Source organism: Eretmochelys imbricata, chromosome 2 (genome assembly GCF_965152235.1).
Source record: "Eretmochelys imbricata isolate rEreImb1 chromosome 2, rEreImb1.hap1, whole genome shotgun sequence".
Classification (NCBI taxonomy): Eukaryota; Metazoa; Chordata; order Testudines; family Cheloniidae; genus Eretmochelys; species Eretmochelys imbricata.
In genome coordinates this window covers 141,949,366-141,969,777 of record NC_135573.1, presented here as the reverse complement: position 1 = coordinate 141,969,777, position 20,412 = coordinate 141,949,366, and the positions used below count along the sequence as shown (strand labels likewise).

The 20,412-nt window shown below is 47.8% G+C and overlaps 1 protein-coding gene across 1 annotated transcript in view; it reads right to left on the bottom strand.

Annotated features, from left to right (window-relative positions):
• The window catches only part of LOC144261351 (carboxymethylenebutenolidase homolog), a 31,442-nt gene extending 11,771 nt beyond the window's left edge, over positions 1 to 19,671 (bottom strand). Inside the window, exons 1-3 of the mRNA XM_077810799.1 lie at positions 19,509 to 19,671; positions 12,782 to 13,004; positions 3,475 to 3,582 (exon numbers count right to left, since the gene is read on the bottom strand). Coding sequence (XP_077666925.1) covers positions 3,475 to 3,582; positions 12,782 to 12,996 — 323 coding nt within the window. The 5' untranslated portion in view covers positions 12,997 to 13,004; positions 19,509 to 19,671. The remainder of the gene's footprint in view (positions 1 to 3,474; positions 3,583 to 12,781; positions 13,005 to 19,508) is intronic.
• Between the last annotated feature and the right edge of the window lie 741 nt (positions 19,672 to 20,412).

The window sequence follows — 20,412 nt, the reverse complement described above, 5'->3', positions numbered from 1 at the left end:
CTTCAGACACTATCCCCTACTCCCCTGCACCTGGGCATGTGAAATATGAATCAGACCAACACAAGACTCTACCACTAGCCCCTCAGCACTAAAACCTCCAGTGAAACGCCAGACACTTTGTCTGTCCAATTGGGACCAACATTTAGAACATGTAAGGTACAGGGAGGAAATGCCAGGCAGAGCCTAACACCTCCTCCCCTGAGCCATTGTCTTGTGCAGAGGAGGTGTGATGCTCTCCTACAAGCGGGTAATGAGAGCAATGAGCCAAGAGTATGCTGGATGTGGATCAGTTGTGTCTTCCATAATCCCTGCACTGCTTCACAAAACCCTGACAACCCTCACCCCACCCCCGCTCAAAATCCCAAGAAAGAGATGTGCTTTGCAGTGTGCCCGGAAGGGTAACAAATCTGGGCTCTGAGGAACCAAGGGGGAAGTGAATTCTGAGGCCAAGGACCCTCATGGAAAGCACCCTGCCAATGGTTCCTTCTCATTTATACTCAGGAGACACCAACTCCAGCACCTTTGCTGATCACAGCTGTAGCAGTATGGCACAGGTGGGGGGGGAGAATCTCACAGGCAACCAAGACCAAAACCATTTTAAGCTTGACATGTAGAAACTAACACCTTGAATTCCCTTGGAAGCTTATTAGAAGCTAGTGCAGTGCACTGGTGTAATTGTGCTTCCAACATGCAACTTAATAACTGCACCATTCTGCACCAGCTTCAGCTTCCAAAAGGTCCCAAAGTGTAGCCCTAAGTGGAGCACATGAAAGCAATCTAATCCTGAGGTGACAAACACATGGATATTTGTGGCAATGTCCCTCCATCAAAGAGAAATGTCTTGCCAGGTGCAGATGGAATAAAACGCTCTTGGCTACTGCCAGTACCTGGGCACCCAGGAGCAGCTCAGAATCTAACAATGCCCACGTGTACCAGTTTTATAAATAGCGGCCATGCTCTCTCAATGAGAGGTACTGGTACAATTCCTGCCGATTCTTCTGCCTGCTTCCACTGGCCACCAACATTCTCTCATCTTGTCTGGATTGAGTTGCAGCCAGCTAGCTGTCATTCACGACCCTTTCTAATCACAGAGTAATTTGTTCTATTGCTCCAACCATACGATTGAGATGCAGATCTAAGTATCAGCAACACACTGAATAAATCAGACTCTGTATCTCCTCCCACAGGCCTCATGTATACATTGTACAAGAGAAATAATAATATAAACCCTGTGGTACCCTGTAGGAAAGAGCCTTTGGGACAGAGGAACAAATCCCCAAAACTACCTTTGGGATCTCTCAGAGGTACGCACAGAGCCATACAAGAGCAGCTCCATCGACCCTGCCAGGGTCCATAAACAAGCCAACAAAATCTCATCATCAAATGACTGTTACAGAAATTGGCACAGACACTATCTTTGTCCATTTCTGGGTGGAGTTTATCAACTAATGCAACCAGTGCACCTTCTACCCTTTACCCAGGTCCAGATCGACAGAAGTCAAGGTCAACTAAGGAATCAAGAAACTGCCACAGCAGCCCCACCTCAACCTTCTCAACTACCTTTCCACAAAAGTGGGATGAGGGACACAGCTCAATAGCTGGGCAAAGTTGATATCAAGGGTAGTTTCTTGAGCAATGGCCTCACAATAGCATCTTTCAGAGCTACCGAAGCTCTGCCCCTCACCCCACCTACCACAGAGACACCCTGAAAATCTTAACTGACAATGCACCAGTACTTTCTTATTGGCCTTACTCGGCCAAGGAGGAAAAGGGTCCGACTCATAGGTTTTAGCATGAAGCACCTCAGTATCTCCATTACCTCAGTGAGCAAAACTAGCTGAAACCCAACCAGGGAAGACTCAATGCCTGTCCCCTCAAGTTATTGTTCTTTCTTCCTTGCAATAAACAATTGAATCCAAATCCAAGCAATTTAGTCTGCAAAGTAATATGAACATTCTTGACAGTAAAAAAGATTGTATTCTAACTATACATACTAACTCTCTTAGTTAGGCAGTAAAGATTCATCCAGATGTCAACCACTTGGGACAGTTATGCTGTGTACAACTTTTTAGAAACTATGGTGGAACCAAGGAAACCTTTCCACACCACTGTTAGGATATAGATATTCAGGCCTGTCTGTGAAGGCCTATACGCTAAGAATTTAGGTGTATTCTTATCACTTGGCTAGTTATAGAGGTATAAAAGAAACAATCAAAATCACTGTCTGCCGGTATAAGAGCCTTCTCTTACTGTGACAGTCTGAGGCCCTGTTCTTAGGCTAAGACTAAGACAGTCTGAGGCCCTGTTCTTTGGCTAAGCAGCAGGGGCAGCCATAAGCTGGGAAGGGACCGGTCACATCCTCACATTCCAACCTAGTCGCATTGAAAGAAGGTGCTATTGGGCTGTTAGGAATACAATCCTGTCCTGATAATGCCTATCGCTTCCAGAGAAAGGAAAGTGCCTAGAAGATGTAAAAGGAAACTTAGTTTGATAGCATCCTGTCTGGCAAGAACTCACTTATCAATAGCTGGGATGTTAAATCCTCATTTCTGTGTTTGTTCTATCACTGTAGTCCCCATTTCCCTATTGTTTGTCTGCATAATCTCTATCTGGTTCTGTGATTGTTCCTGTCTGCTGTATAATTAATTTTGCTGGGTGTAAACTAATTAAGGTGGTCGGATATAATTGGTTACATAATCATGTTACAATATGTTAGGATTGGTTCGTTAAATTTCAGTAAAATGATTGGTTAAGGTATAGCTAAGCAGAACTCAAGTTTTACTACGTAGTCTGCAGTCAATCAGGAAGTGTGTGTGGGGGGGGAAATGGAAACAGGGAATGGGGGTCGGGAAATTGGAATCATGTTTAGCTAAGGGCAGGAATGGGAACAGGGACACAGGTAAGGCTCTGTGGTGTCAGAGCTAGGAAGGGGGACACTAAGGAAGGAAACTGGAATCATGCTTGCTGGAAGTTCACACCAATAAACATTGAATTGTTTGCACCTTTGGACTTCGGGTATTGTTGCTCTCTGTTCATGTGAGAAGGACCAGGGAAGTAAGTGGGTGAAGGAAGAAGCCCCCTAACCACCACTGTCATATAATCTTAAAATATTCATATGTTTCAGTTGGTCAGTCTCCGAAAGAGACTTTTGCCTTTGGCTGTCTCCTCTCTCACTTCATCTATCACAGGTCATTTATAAGTTCTGGTGACCTGTGAGGAGGAAGCTGGTGGACACAATGTTTAGCAGCTATTGCACCAACATCCAAAGACTATAATAAAGTCCTATCAACAAATGATAGAGTTCTCCGCTGGAAGAGCAACCTCATCCCTTAAGGCAGCCAGGTCCCTGCCACCGCCAAAGGTGGAACATTTAAACCAGCCCATCAGGCTGGTAGGCTAGGTGCACCCCAATCTCAGACCAAAGAAAAGAATAGTTGATCCATGACAAGGGATGCCATCCCTCTTGCATCTTACTGGTCTATTTTTCTGGCATCTCGTGTTTTCAGCCATTCACCAAACGTGGACCAGTCATCAGAAGGATTCCAAGGTTCTTTTCCCACAAAAAAGTCGGGGCAGATGGCTCTGTATGAAAAATCAAAGTAAGTTTATTTATCAAATCCTGAGATGTTTTGTAGTCTTTTAAACCAAGGAATGTTTCCATTAATCTGTGATATGGTAGTGATTTCACTCCCCTCAATTTTGTCCTTTGTTAAATATTATTAATAATTCTTTAAAAGTATAAATCATTATTTTAAATATATATACAAATAAATACAATTTGCTTAACAATATTCCTTTAATGATTAAATCACATAAGCTCATTTGCCATGACAATGGGTATAGGGATACTCCCTTTTTCCAATCCTTTGTCTGTCTTGAGTATTTAGACTGAAAACTCTTTGGGGAAGATAACATTTCTTACTATGTTTTTTACAATGCCAGCATAGTGGGACCCAGTCTGAGATGGGGTTTGAAGGTTCTACAGTAATACAAAAAATAAAATAGATATTAACTGACCTCCTAAGGAATGACTGGCTGAAATAAATGGCCAAACTCAAGTGCTGATATCCTGATAGTCCACATTTCAGATTTTGTGGGCAATATCATGCTATCAGTGCCTACACAGAAGTCCCTGTCATAAATATAAAGGGAAGGGTAAACACCTTTAAATCCCTCCTGGCCAGAGGAAAAACCCTTTCACCTGTAAAGCATTAAGAAGCTAAGATAACCTCGCTGGCACCTGACCAAAATGACCAATGAGGAGACAAGATACTTTCAAAGCTGGGGGGGGACGGGACGCAAAGGGTTCTCTCGGTCTGTGTGATGCTTTTGCCGGGACCAGAGCAGGAATGCAGGTCAGAACTCCTGTAAAGAGTTAGTAAGCAATCTAGTTAGATATGCGTTAGATTCTGTTTTGTTGAAATGGCTGATACAATAAGTTGTGCTGAATGGGATGTATATTCCTGTTTTTGTGTCTTTTGATTCTCTATGTTTTGAATCCGATTACCCTGTAAGGTATTTACCATTCTGATTTTACAGAGGTGATTCTTTTACTTTTTCTTCAATTAAAATTCTGGTTTTAAGAACCTGATTGCTTTTCATTGTTCTTAAGATCCAAGGGTTAAGATCCATAGTGTTCACCTATGCAAATTGGTGAGGATTTTTATCAAGCCTTCCCCAGGAAAGAGGGTGTAGTGCTTGGGGGGATATTTTTGAGGGGTGGGGGGGGAAGACATTTCCAAGTGGGCACTTCCCCTGTTCTTTGTGTAACACTTTGGTGGTGGCAGCTTTTAACCTAAGCTGGTAATAATAAGCTTAGGGGGTCTTTCATGCAGGTCCCCACATCTGTACCCTAGAGTTCAGAGTGGGGAAGGAACCTTGACATGGTGGCAGAGCAGTGGGATTAACTTGAAATCATTCTGAGATCAATTTGAGATTTTTGTGAACCAAAAGCATAGATTTTAAAAGGACATTTTTTTTTCCTTTGGGCTGCTTGAAAGCAGGTTTTAAGCTGAAAGCAGTTAGAGTTTTTTTGTCTCTGCTTGGGGTCCAGAGCAGAGACAAAAGGGAACTGTCTTTTGTGAGCTGGAGTTTTCTCTACCTAAAGGCAGGGTAGTTAACCTCCTGCAGGGAAATTCACAAGTTCTTCACAGACCTGAAGACGTGGGGTTTTTTTCTAGCTAAGAGCAACTAGAGGGTTTTCTGCCTATTTGCCTGGAGACAAAGGTGTTAGGGTTTTTTTTAAAAGGATTTTTCTGTAGGCTGACAATCACTATCAGAGAACACAGGTATCCGGTCACAGCACAACCTTTTTTTTTTTTTTTTGACAAGCCAAGTTTTTTGTTTGTTTGTTTTATTTCTAACTTTCGGGTGTAAAGTTAGTTAAAAACAGAGAGGCAACCATGACAGAGCCCAAGGCAGAAACAGCCAAAGAGGATTCCCACAGGAGAGAACGGGAGGCAGCGAACGAGGCAGAAAAAAACCAAGAGGCTGCCCACAGGAGAGCTATGGAGGCAAGGGAAAAAGAAATGGAGGAGAAGGAAAAAGAGAGGAAGCATGCCGAGGCGGAGAAGGAAAAAGAGAGGAAGCATGCACTGGAGTTGGAGAAGGTAAGGGCTGGAGCGGAATCTACTAGATAACCCTAACCATCCTTCCCCAACAATCCACAAATGGGAGCGACTATGTTCACAGTATGATGAATCCAGTGATATTGCTGAATATTTTCTCACCTTTGAGAGACTGTGCACTCTCCATAAAATTCCTGAAGCTCACAAGATGACCACATTGGTCACAAAATTGACTGGAAGAGCTCTGGACATATTCAATAAGATGCCTACTGATGAGGCTTCTGACTATAATAAGTTCAAGAATTTGGTTTTAAAGCAATTTCAAATTACTTCTGAAACGTACAGAGTAAAATTTTGAACCCTTAAGAGAGGGCCTGGACTAAGTAATGTGGCTTATCTAAACCAGATGAAGGATCTGTTAGATAAATGGGTTGAAGGAAGGGGTGTCACTAGCTTTGATGGAATGTGTGATTTGATAGCTCAGGAGTAATTCCTGAATATGTCCAAGGAGGAAATAAAACAACGTTTATGGGATAAGGAAATGGACTCAGCAGAAAATCTTGCTTCTTATGCTGATCAATACAAGCAGTCCCAGACCGCCAGAGAAGCGGGGCAAGCTGGAACAAAAGAGGTGGAGGGAGGAACAACCCTGGTCGCAGTTGGAGCGGATACCAGAAGGGACACCCTCAGACCACACCCTACTACCGGGGGCAGCCCAAGGCCCGAACTACACACAAAGGAATACTCCAGACACCTTATCGTCCTGCCACACCATTCCCCAGCAACCCACCTTGCCCCAGTGACCCATCAGCTGGACAATGTTTTAAATGTAACGAGCCGGGGCATGTAAAGGCCAACTGCCCCAAGAACCCCAACAGATTACAGTTCATTGCACCGGAATCACACCAGAGGTCCTCAGGCCCAGATACCTCCCAGATTCCCTCAGAGCGGAGGGTAACTGTGAATGTGGACGGGAAGACGGTCTCCGCGTTGAGGGACACCGAAGCGCAAGTGTCGGCTATCCATGCTTCCTTAGTGGACCCCAATTTAATCGACCCAGAGATCCAAGTGATAATTCAACCCTTCAAGTCCAACTCTTTCAATTTGCCTACAGCCAAGTTGCCTGTCCAGTACAAGGGCTGGTCAGGAACGTGGACTTTTGCAGTCTATGATGATTATCCCATCCCCACACTGTTGGGGGAAGACTTGGCCAATCATGTGAAGCTAGCCAAGAGGGTGGGAATGGTCACCTGCAGCCAGGCTTAGCAAGCAGTCACGCCGAGCTCTGTTCCGGAAACTTCTACCAGGACCCGGTCAGAGGTGATAGAACCGAACCCCATGCCAAGTCTGCAACAGCAGTAGTAGATCCAATCCCAGAGACCCAGACAGAGCCAGCCGCAGAACCATTGCCAGCACTGAATCCAGTACTTGCAACCCCAACACCAGAGGGCCTCACTGAACCTGAACCGGCAGCAGCCCATAACCCTACACAAGAGGCTCAGCCGGAGCCTGAACCCCAACATAGTGCACCACTGGAGAGTGGTTCACAGTCAACGGAAACAGGCCCATCCCCTACATTGCTTCCAGAGGGACCAAGCATAGGTCCACAATCCAATGAGGAACTGATGTCTCCAGCATCAAGGGAACAGTTCCAGACCGAACAGGAAGCAGATGAAAGCCTCCAGAGAGCTTGGATGGTGGCACGGAGCAACCCACCGCCTCTCAGCTCCTCTAATCGATCCAGGTTTGTTGTAGAAAGAGGACTTTTATACAAGGAAACCCTTTCTGGTGGACACCAGGAAGACTGGCATCCTCAGACAGTTGGTAGTTCCAACTAAGTACAGGGTCAAGCTCTTGAGCTTAGCCCATGATCATCCTAGTGGCCATGCTGGGGTAAACAGGACCAAAGACCGTTTGGGGAGGTCATTCCACTGGGAGGGAATGGGCAAGGATGTTTCTATCTATGTCCGGTCTTGTGAGGTACGCCAAAGAGTGGGAAAACCCCAAGACCAGGTCAAAGCCCCTCTCCAGCCACACCCCATCATTGAGGATCCATTTCAGCGAGTAGCTGTGGATATTCTGGGTCCTTTTCCGAAAAACACACCCAGAGGGAAGCAGTACATACTGACTTTCATGGATTTTGCCACCCAGTGGCTGGAAGCAGTAGCTCTAAGCAACACCAGGGCTAAGTGTGTGTGCCAGGCACTAGCAGACATTTTTGCCAGGGTAGGTTGGCCCTCCAACATCCTCACAGATGCAGGAACTAATTTCCTGGCAGGAACTATGGAAAGCCTTTGGGATGCTCATAGAATCTCAGGATTGGAAGGGACCTCAGGAGGTCATCTAGTCCAACCCCCTGCTCAAAGCAGGACCAATCCCCAATTTTTGCCCCAAATCCCTAAACGGCCCCCTCAAGGATTGAACTCACAACCCTGGGTTTAGCAGGCCAATGCTCAAACCACTGAGCTATCCTCCCGTCATCCCTCATGGAGTGAATCACTTGGTTGCCACCCCTTACCATCATCAAACAAATGGCCTGGTGGAGAAATTTAATGGAACTTTGGGGGCCATGATACATAAATTCGTAAATGAGCACTCCAATGATTGGGACCTAGTGTTGCAGCAGTTGCTCTTTGCCTACAGAGCTGTACCACATCCCAGTTTAGGGTTTTCACCATTTGAACTTGTATATGGCTGTAAGGTTAAGGGGCCATTACAGTTGGTGAAGCAGCAGTGGGAGGGGTTTACACCTTCTCCAGGAACTAACATTCTGGACTTTGTCACCAACCTACAAAACACCCTCTGAACTTCTTTAGCCCTTGCTAAAGAAAATCTACAGGATGCTCGAAAAGAGCAAAAAGCCTGGTATGATAAACATGCCAGAGAGCGTTCCTTCAAAGTAGGGGACCAGGTCATGGTCTTAAAGGCGCTCCAGGCCCATAAAATGGAAGCGTCGTGAGAAGGGCCATTCACGGTCCAGGAGCGCCTGGGAGCTGTTAATTATCTCATAGCATTCCCCACCTCCAACCGAAAGCCTAAGGTATACCATATTAATTCTCCAAAGCCCTTTTATTCCAGAGAATGAAAGGTTTATCAGTTTACAGCCCAGGGAGGAGATGACGCTTAGTGGCCTGAAGGTGTCTACTACGAAGGGAAAAGTGCTGGTGGCGTGGAAGAGGTGAACCTCTCCATGACCCTTGGGCGTATGCAGTGACAGCAGATCCAGCAGCTGTGCACTAGCTACGAGCCAACGTTCTCAGCCATCCCAGGACTGACTGAACGGGCATACCGCTCCATTGAGGCAAGTAATGCTCACCCAATTAAAGTCCAACCTTACCGGGTGTCTCCTCAAGCTAAAACTGCTATCCTGGATCTCCCATTCTATATGCTACAGATGGGGGTAATCCGCCCCCCTGGCAGTGTGTGGGTATCTCCAGTGGTTCTAGTTCCCAAACCAGATGGGGAGATACGCTTTTGAGTGGACTACCATAAGCTAAATGCTCTAACTCGCCCAGACAACCATCCAATGCCACGCACAAATGAACTATTAGAGAAAGTGGGACGGGCCCAGTTCATCTCCACCTTGGACTTAACCAAGGGGTACTGGCAGGTACAGCTAGATGAATCCGCCAAGGAAAGGTCAGCCTTCACCACACAGGTTGGGCTGTATGAATTTAATGTACTCCCTTTTGGGCTGCGGAATGCACCCGCCACCTTCCAAAGACTTGTAGATGGTCTCCTGACGGGATCAGGAGAATATGCAGTCGCCTACCTTGACAATGTGGCCATATTTTCAAATTCCTGGGCAAAACACCTGGAACATCTACAAAAAGTCTTCGAGCGCATAAGGGAGGTAGAATCATAGAATATCAGGGTTGGAAGGGACCCCAGAAGGTCATCTAGTCCAACCCCCTGCTCGAAGCAGGACCAATTCCCAGTTAAATCATCCCAGCCAGGGCTTTGTCAAGCCTGACCTTAAAAACCTCTAAGGAAGGAGATTCTACCACCTCCCTAGGTAACGCATTCCAGTAGGACTAACTGTTAAGGCTAAGAAGTGTCAAATAGGCCTAAACAGAGTGACTTACCTTAGACACCAGGTGGGTCAAGGAACTATCAACCCCCTACAGGCCAAAGTGGATGCTATCTAAAAGTGGCCTGTCCCAAAGTCAAAGAAACAGGTCCAATCCTTCTTAGGCTTGGCTGGATATTACAGGCCGCAATACAGCCAAATCACGGCCCGACTGACAGACCTAACTAAAAAGAAACAGCCAAATGCTGTTCAGTGGACCAAAGAGTGTCAGAAGGCCTTTAACCAGCTTAAAGTGACACTCATGTCTGACCCTGTGCTAAGGGCCCCAGACTTTGACAAATCATTCCTAGTAACCACAGATGCGTCCGAGCGTGGTATGAGAGCAGTTTTATTGCAGGAAGGACTGGATCAAGAATTCCATCCTGTCGTGTTTCTCAGCAAGAAGCTGTCTGAGAGGGAAAGCAACTGGTCAGTCCGTGAAAAAGAATGTTACGCCATTGTCTATTCTCTGGAAAAGCTAAGCCCATATGTTTGGGGATGGTGTTTCCACCTGCAAACCGACTATGCTGCGCTACAGTGGCTTCATACCGCTACGGGAAATAACAAAAAAACTTCTTCAGTGGAGTTTAGCTCTCCAAGATTTTGATTTCGACATCCAACACATCTCAGGAGCTTCTAACAAAGTGGCTGATGCACTCTCCCATGAAAGTTTCCCAGAATCAACTGGTTCAAATCGTCCTTGAGATGTGGAAAATACTGTTCGTCTTTATATACTTGGTAGTATATTTAGAGCTGCATGTGTCTTATTAAGTCTGTTTTCTCCTAGAGCTCCAGGAAGAAATCACAGCCAGCGTTTCACCCTATTTGTGATTTGGGGGGCATGTCATAAATATAAAGGGAAGAGTAAACATCTTTAAATCCCTCCTGGCCAGAGGAAAAACCCTTTCACCTGTAAAGCATTAAGAAGCTAAGATAACCTCGCTGGCACCTGACCAAAATGACCAATGAGGAGACAAGATACTTTCAAAGCTGGGGGCGGGAACGGGACGCAAAGGGTTCTCTCTGTCTGTGTGATGCTTTTGCCGGGACCAGAGCAGGAATGCAGGTCAGAACTCCTGTAAAGAGTTAGTAAGCAATCTAGTTAGATATGCGTTAGATTCTGTTTTGTTAAAATGGCTGATACAATAAGTTGTGCTGGAGGGAATGTATATTCCTGTTTTTGTGTCTTTTTGTAACTTAAGGTTTTGCCTGGAGGGATTCTCTATGTTTTGAATCTGATTACCCTGTAAGGTATTTACCATTCTGATTTTACAGAGGTGATTCTTTTCCTTTTTCTTTAATTAAAATTCTGCTTTTATGAACCTGATTGCTTTTCATTGTTCTTAAGATCCAAGGGTTAAGATCCATAATGTTCACCTATGCAAATTGGTGAGGATTTTTATCAAGCCTTCCCCAGGAAAGAGGGTGTAGTGCTTGGGGGGATATTTTGGGAGGGGGAGACATTTCCAAGTGGGCACTTCCCCTGTTCTTTGTGTAACACTTTGGTGGTGGTAGCTTTTAACCTAAGCTGATAATAATAAGCTTAGGGGGTCTTTCATGCAGGTCCCCACATCTGTACCCTAGAGTTCAGAGTGGGGAAGGAACCTTGACAGTCCCCATTTAATGTAATGGGAAGTTCTGTTTAAACAATGCTGACACAAAATGGCCCTGTATTATTAAGCTTAATGTGAGATTTAAACATGAGCTATACGTAATGTCACTTAAATCAGACTATTATTTGGAGAATGAATTTATCACCCAGGACTGCACTACAAATATTGAACACATTCCTCTCCACAGGAGCAAGCCTGTTGAGATAACACAGGGTATTTTCCTTAACAAGGGCCCTGAAATTCAGGCTCAAGGGCTCTCCGTCCCAGTGATGCTCTGGCAGGAGGAGCGGGAGGTTGGAGAGCACTTAAAATAAACTCCTGCATTCCTGCCACTAGATGGTAATGTGCCAGTCCAACCAGTCACATCCTACACTGAATGCCCACCCTGCTCACATCTCTGTGTACTCAGCCAGTTAACTACCTTACACGAGAGGGAGCCAAAAGCTGCCTGCCTCCCAGCTTTCCACTCTCTCCCCACCTTGCGAGGGAAGTGCAAACATCAGATGATCAGAAATTAATGGGCAGTGGAGAGATAGTGAGCTACAGACCCAGGGTGGACAAGCTTTGGAGCATACACAGAATTCAAACAGAGAATTCTTGTCCTGCTGATTGACGCATTCAACTACTAGATAAAGCCAAACCAGATTATAGGATAGGCACTAGTTCCAAAACCAGACCTCAGTTTCTTGAGATTAACAATTGTCCTTCACTGCCATTAATTTTAATTCCATTTTCCTCAATGGGCTGCAGCCACTAAAGGGGGCCAGCACTCAAAGCCAGAACATTACAAAATTAGGCAGAGGCACACTTTTCTGGAGCAGAGGTCAAGTTCCAGCTCCCCAGGTATGGTTGTAATTACACAGTAACTGCCTGTTTACAGCACATGGATTTGCTAGAAATTGGTACCCCACTGTTGGATTTAACTCTTATGAACCTCAGAAGCTTGAGACAAGCTGTTTCTAGCTGGGAGCAGGGGAAAGGATTGTATGCAATGCTCTAGTGCATACAGTCCATTACATCTTTTTGGCAAAAATTAAAAGAAAAACCATCATGTAGTTCAGACTAAAAGATGTTTTGTTTTAAAGAGAATTTGCAAAACCTTATATGAACATGCACTTCTTGTTATTGTTTAATTAAATTTCAGTGAAAGCTGTTTAATTTTTTTAATCACCCACATTGTTTGACATTCAAACACAACAGCCTTTGTTGGTGCTTCTGTTAGTGCACTGCACTTTGACATTTCTCAGAACTCTGCTTGTGCAGCCACTATGTTCTGACAATTGCTGTGCCATGTCTGACAACAATCATGTCTAAAAACAACTATGCAGAGGAGACCTACTGTATACTGCGGTCTCTCAGGAAGAGTCCACTTTTTCTTCTTTTGTCTTCTTTGTTCTAAAATAAGTCATACAGACTGAAAGTATAAGGTTGCTCCTAGTGTATGGAAGACACCATAGACCAGGTCATAATTTGGACCTAGTGAACTTGAGAATGTCTCTTTAGGAAGAAAACAAGAAAAAAGAATTGCTTACATGTATCCATTAGCTGCAAGCATATCAACCATGTATCTGGTATTTGGGAGTTGCCATCCAAATATATCTTGAATCACAACCACAGCTTTTTCCGTGCTGGCGGACGGTTTGCAAACGTACGCCTTGATGTGCTCCACTTGCACTTCATGCCCAAGCCCCCCATACTCAAACCTGTCTCCAATGTCACATGGGCATGGTCTCGCTTCATTGGCCATCTGGAAATCTGATGTGAAGTTAAAAGGACAAAGATTCATATATCTCAAAGTACTGTAACTGACCCCACTACAGGGCATCACTGCAACTGCCGTAGTACAGAATGCCCTCTAGATGTCTGATAATAGGGTGTGCTGTGTACCACTGGCTCAGAGGCATATGGTATAGGCACTCCATGCACCAGGCTCTACAGTACAGAGGCCACTCATCCAGTACTGAACTGGGCAGTCCTCTTTTTGAGAGGTTTGTCCCCTGTCCAGTACTGGGATAAAACCAAATGTGGTTTTGTCTAATATTGGACGGGGATACCGCTCCGCACCCTCTGGCTCTTACAAATGCCCCCCATGTGGTATTCTGGAAATGTGAGAGTGGCCACCTTGCTTAACAGGCTGTAGCCATCAGTGGGTCCTCATAAATGTTTATGGAGTCTAAGTGTAACAGGAGAGAACTATATTGGGGGAAAATAAATACCATGAGGGCACTCACTTTGACAGCTACAAAATTCAACCCACAGTTCCCAGCTCTGTGCCTGGGGCAAACCACTGGAAGGGTAACTGTTTCATTGAGATCCCTCCACACCATGCTCTGGCCACCCATATGTGTAGCCATCTCACACCTCCTACCTATAGGCTGAGGCCCTGTATCATGTTGCTTTTGTGAGCCTCTTGTCCAGCCTTCAGTCCCAGCTCTCATTCTGCCTGCTACCCAGCCTTTCATCCACACAGACAGCAGCCAGGCTGCTGCTCCTGCTCACATGCCTGGTCCCTTCGAACCTCACCGTGTTACTTCCTTTTCCTCTACCCAAGATATTATAGACCCTTCTTCTGGCTAGCTCCTTTCCCTCCATCTCAGCCAGGGAGAGCACTAGGTACCCAGTAATGAGCCAGCAGGTCTGTTACACTTTTCATCTAACTCAGATTAGGTAGAAATTAGACTTGTGAAAAAGGAGTCTGATGACATCAGCAGTCATCAGAAGGGCCCTGCTGCACCAGCTTCTGTGTTTCCCTCCAGCTCTCTCTAGCTGGTTCCTCCCAGGAGGGTCTCTCTTTCCCAAGCCCACATGGCTGGGAGGGAGCGGTAGGGCCACAGAGGCCTTGGTGCCTTTGGAGAGCAGGGGGGAATCTCCCCTCACAATTCTGCCTTGGGCAATTTCTCTCTGAAGCTACCAAGGCAAATTTAAAGTGAACTGGGCTTTACAACAGGGAAATACGTAATTCAAGCACAAAGATGTGAATAGCCAAACACCCCGCTATCAGGGATGGATTAACACAGGGACTTTAGGGGCTGCAGCCCAGGGCCCCAGGCTAAAGGGGGCCCCGATGCAGCAGGGCTCAGGCAGGCTGCCTGCATGCCATGGCCCCATGCTGCTCCCGAAAGCAGCCAGCTGCTGGCATGTCTCTGCAGCCCCTGACGGGGGGGAGAAGTGGCTCCGTGCACTGCCCCCGCCCCCAGCACCATCTCCACAGCTCCCATTGGCCGGGAACCCCAGGGGCACATAGAGACATGCCAGAAGCCGGTCACTTCTGGGAGCAGCTTGCGGGCAAAGCATGCAGACAGCCTGCCTGAGCCCTGCTGGCCGGGAGCCACCTGTGGTAAGCGCCTCCCGGCCGGAGCCTATACCTTGCACCTCCTCCTGCACCCCAACCCTTTGCCCCAGGTCAGAATCCCCTCCTGTACCCAAACTCCTTCCCAGAGCCCACACCCCTCACCCTCTCCTGCACCCCAACACTCTGTCCCAGCCTAGAGCCCCCTCCTATACCCAAACTCCCTTCCAGAAAGAAACTAATATAACAGCTGTTCTAGGGTAAGAAGTAGGCTATTTTGAATTAACTCAGCTATATTCTATATATTTTAAGACTGAAATGTTACCACAGAATGGCTTTATGTTAATTAAAAGGCAAGTTTAGTATAGCGTTAATAGCCTCGATGCCATAATTGTGATTGTTTTGTTTTAAATTAGGAAAAAGACTTGTATACAGGGGCCCCACAAAATCTAATAGCCCTGGGCCCACAGGTGAGTTAATCCATCCCTGCCCCCTATACATTTGTTTTCCCACAAATAATGGAAGAAGCCACCCTTCTTTATTACTTAATGGCTACTGAAAGTCAGCTCCACCACCATACAGTATGGGGCAGACGAGGCCTTTGGGGATCCTGGGGGAAACTGCCTCAAGCTCAGCAGCTGTGGAAATGAACCTGAGCTATGTTTCTGACTGGGTCAGTTGAAGAAGGTGGACCTCACCACTCAAATGGTGGGTGAACACCACCCCTTTAAAAATAAAACTAAACGGTAAATGGATTTTGGCGAGATCTGGTGTTTAGGCAGAGGGTGAATGTGTGGCCACATTATATTCATCCCCACACCTCCTTTGTTCCACCCAACATGGAGCTGGGCTAGATAGAGTCCCGGCAATGCTAGAATCTGGATATCTGCTATCCCTGCTCCTTCACCTCATTCCCTCTTCACACCAGTACTACCCACCATGCCTTCCTTCAGCCTACTTCCCCTGCAGCACTACTCCAAGCAAGCAGTCCCCTCCCCCCGCCAACCTCTCATCACAGAACACTGGCCTACAGGGGATACAGACAAGGGCATGCAACTAACATCAGAGGGAGCAGCTGCCACCAATTAGGAAGAAACTACAATCCCCAAGAAAATCCGAAGACAGACTGTTGCCAGATAGGAGTTGCCAGATAGGAGGCACTTCAAGGGTTCTCTTCCCTATTAGGAATGCTGCTGCTGCTGCTCTTTGAAGCACTGGCGGAACAAGTTTACTGGCTGCTAGCATCCATTTAATGCTGTTTCTTAATTGATATGTATTTGGGTTGCACAGGGCGTATCTCCTGTTAACTATGTTTTTGTTTGATGAACTTCATTTTAATGTGAATTTGTACAGATTGGTTCATTAAAATTTAACTAACAAAAATAAATTATTCCCATGAGATAAATCCAGCCCTCTGAAATTAATGCTGACTTATGGAGAGTGGATTCCATTAAGCCACCTGGTATACCACTACTTCTATTTCTTTCTATGGTAGAAAAAAATCTTATTTGACAATGAATACCATGCATATAATACCCCCAAGATACAGTTCCCACCTTGCTTTTTAGAACTGGCAGGTTTATCAAGTTCTAATAATATCCCAAAGGCAACATCATTGTGCAAGCTTTGGGAAGCAATTGTCTGGCATGTTGGATCTTGCAAATAAAAACTTTTATCAGTGTGAAAAAATACAGTAGGATCACGCTGTGTCTGCATTTGTTAGTCACAATCAAGTCACTGATGTTCACTAACCATGGTGTTTCGAAAAAGGTCCTGAATTCTAGGTCCTGAATTTTGTCACAGAACTGCTGACTAGATTATGACAATGCGCTGTGCTTTGGTGTAAACTTAAACACAATTCAGTGGCTTCAGCTGGTGCAGACAGCTGCCAGGATCCCTCTGCCCTTTTTATATCAATGCACTACTCTACCTATCTATTACAGCCAAAGGGTTAGTAGTTATATTTAAAGCCCTGAATGGCTTATACTAACTACCTCAGAGATCCTCCTCCTGGCCAGTCTGTGGGTCCACCTTGTGGACATTTCCTGGCGTGAACAAACACATGACAGATGTTCATCACATTGCTTAATGCACTACTCGTAGGCACTCAGATATTAGTGATGAGGGTGGTCATAAGAACCTACATAGAACAGAACAGAAAGCTTTATTGTCAGAGACCAACAGCAAGGAATTACCATTTGAAGGTCTCCTACATTGTAGAATACGTCCCATCAGATGCTCCATCAGAGCTCACGGCATATTTATACTGTTACATGCAGGCCTTTAATGAAATACTGGCACTTTTAACTTTAACTAAGTTGATGTGGAAATGGAGTAATGCTTCAGTGATTCAGGGCTTTGGACTCCTCTGTTTTTCATTGTTGCAACCAGGACAAAGCGACAACACATTCAACAAAATCTCATTCTTGCCTTCAGGCAAGTCCTGCTCCTATCTGAATCAAAAATGGAGTATGGGGAAAGGAACGTAGTTTGGGGAACACATACATGGAGTTTGCACACTGCCTGCAAGCTCTCTGACTGTCCCCATGCACAAGGTTTTGGGGGTTAGAGGTGGGGCAGGAAGGAAAGGGACCAGTGGATCAATCACTATGCAGATCCATCAGCCATTAGCACTTGCAGAGCTAGGACATGGGAGCAACTTCCCAAGGGCCACAGCAGCCATTACACAGCAGCTCTGTAGCTGCTTCACAATCTGGGAGAGGGGAAGGGGTGATAATTGCCTCCTCCTAAGTACCCCTAGGAATCCCCTGCACTGAACCTGGCCAATCAGGCTCGCTGTGTGCAGGGGGATTTAGCCCTTACAGCACAAATAGGTTTCACTGATTCATAGATTATAAGGCCAGAAGGGCCCAATGTGATCATCCAGTCTGACCTCCTGTATAACACAGGCCATAGAACTTCCTCCAAAATAATTCCTAGAGCATAGCTTTTAGAAAAACAACCAACCTTAATTGAAAAGCTGCCAGTGAGCTCTTCTGCAAAACTAGTTTATGTAACCTTACTGGTCAGTGCAAGTTATGTGTCTGCCTCTGTACCTGATCCACAGAGGACAGGAATTTGTTACAGCCCGTGATTACAGAGCTTGGATCTTGAGCGCAAGCTGTAGAGTCTCCTGCTTTTAGCTGTGAAGGTCCCCAGTGATGGCCAAGGTGGAGGCTGTCACACTTACAGCCCTTCCCACCTCTGTCATTCTGCTTTCTGCTGTGGGGACAGAGACTGTAGGAAAGATCCTATATTTATATTTCCAAGACGTGTTTTAGAGTGATAATTTAACAGAACTTGCCAACAGGAAGACAGTCTAAATTTGGGATTGGTAACAGTATGGGGGGGGGATGCTGACTGTCTCCCTTCTTCTCTGGATTTTGTGCTTACTTGAAAACCAACAGAAACATTTTACCAGTGACACTCCCCTCTCCCTACTTTCTTAGGAAACCCACTTTATTAGCATTATTAAAAAGCCTAAAGTCTTCAGGGGGCTGTTAAGAGACAGACACTCTACTGTTGTCCTATAGCAGTGGTTTTCAAACTGCAGGTCGTGACCCAATACTGGGTTGTGGAACGTAAGGCACTGGGTCGCAGCAGCTCTGATCAGCACTGCCGACCAGGCCATTAAAAGTCCCATTGGCGGTGCTGCCCGGATATGGCAGTCTAGTCCCTACCTGTTCTGACACCATGCAGTGCCCCAGAAGCAGCCAGCAGCATGTCCAGCTCCTAGGCAGGGGGGCCACAGGGCTCCGTGCACTGCCCCAGTCCCAAGCACAGGCTCCGCATTCCCACTGGCCAGGAACCAGCCAATGGGAGCAGGGGGGAGGAGAGGCACCTGCTGGCAAGCTTCATGCTCCTCCCCCTATGAGCCGGACCTGCTGCTGTCTGCTTCAGGGGTGCAGCATGGTCCGTGGTGCCAGGACAGGCAGGAGGCCTGCCTTAACACCCCCACTGCGCTGTTGACTGGCAGCCGCACAAGGTAACCCCGTGCCCCAATCCACTACCCCAGCCCTGAGCCCCCCAAAACCTAGAGCCTTCCTGCACCTCAAACCCCTCATCCCCGGCTCCACCCCAGAGCCTGCACCCTCAGCCCAGAACCCTGACCCCAACCCCTGCCCCAGCCCAGAGTCCCCCTTCCACACCCTGAACCCCTCGTTCCTGGCCCCACCCTGCAACCCTCACCCCCCATACCCCAACCCTCTGCCCCAGCCCTGAGCCGTCCCCCCCCACACACACACCCCAAACCCTTCATCCTCAGCTCTGTTGGGTCAGGGGCATCAACAATTTTCTTCAACTGGGTTGCCAGAAAAAAAGTTTGAAGGCCAGGGTCCTAGAGCCTGCCTGGGTAGCGGGGCTGGCGGAGGATGAGGAAAGGCGCGGAGTGCCCCGGGCCCAGTCACATGAGACAGGTCCCCTGCAGGCCAGACCCGGTTTGGCTAGAGGGAGGACGGCAGGATCGGTACCTGGGGCGGCACGGCGACCTGTGCTACTCCCAAACCGCTTGGTTTTAGTGTGAGGAAAACGCAACCACACCCTGTCGGCAGCTGACTGTGTTTCCTGCCTGCCCCCTGCGGTCGCAGCCGGGCTCCCTCCATACCCGCGCGTTTCCCCCGCAGCCTGCGCAGCACCGCAGCGCGGCGGCCGGCCGGGGTCGGGCCCGTGTCCGTGTCCCGGCTCTCCTGGGCACCCTGCTCACGGCCACAGCGACTCGGCTTGAACGTGGGGCTTCTCGCTGCGAGGGGGGCGGGGCGGGGGCGTTCTCAGGAGCCAGATCCAAGCCCCGTCCGGCCTGAAGCCCCCCCCCGTCCTGCCCCGGGAGGGAGCGGCCGCTGCGTGGCTGGCCCCTACCCTGGCTCCTACCCGCTGCGTGGCTGGCCCCTACCCGCTGCGTGGCTGGCCCCTACCCTGGCCCCTACCCGCTGCGTGGCTGGCCCCTACCCTGGCTGCTGCGCCCCGCCACCCACCTGGAGCGCAGGGCGCTGATCGCCCCTTCCCGCGCAGCGAGCGGCTCACGCGCAGCAGGGGCCGGAGACGCGGCTGCCTCCCTGGGGAGGGCGCTGCGCTCTCTGCGTGCTCCTGGCCGCCGCCGCCTCCCCGGCCCCAGCACCTCGGGCCCTCGGCTCAGCGCCCGCGTCCCGGCGCCTGCGCTTATCATACAAGCGCAGAGCAAAACAGGAGCGGGCGGGCAGGGGTGGGGCCGGAGGCTTCCCAGCATGGAAGGATCTCGTACATAAGAATGGCCAGATTGGTCAGAGCAATGGTCCAGCTAGCCCAGTACCCTTCTGCCCCGGTGACTGCTCAGCTGCTTCAGGGGGAATGAACAGAACCGGCAATCACCCAGTGAGCCACCCCTGGCAGCCAGTCCAAGCTGCTGGCGGTCAGAGGTTGAGGGACACCCTTGTGCCCTTAACTGAGTAGGGAGCAGCGTGTTTACAGCCCTGCACTGCCAAGGGAAAGGTACCATAAAATCGCTGCTGGGCTGTCTTCGAAGCAGATGCTTATTCCTCATGAGGGCGAGCCCTGTGACCCTCAACCTGCTGCCTCAGTGATTATGGCTACCCCCAAATGATTTAACTGGGAAATCGCTTGTGAATAGCCTGCAGTCCTCCATTTCCAGCACCCAGGAGAAAGAGAGTGGGTCTGACTCCCACGGGTGTAAAAAGAAACAGTATTTACAGCCTAGAAAACAGAAGTGAGAGCAGCAGTGGGTGGGCAATAAATGAGGCAAGGCAGAGGGAAATGTGAGGGAGCTACTGCTGGGACTGCATGGGGTTAGGATTTTCTAAAGTGCTTTGGGAATTTAGGCACACCAGGCCCAGTGAAAGTAAATGGGACATGCTCCTTTCACCCCTTGTGTGCCTTTGAAAA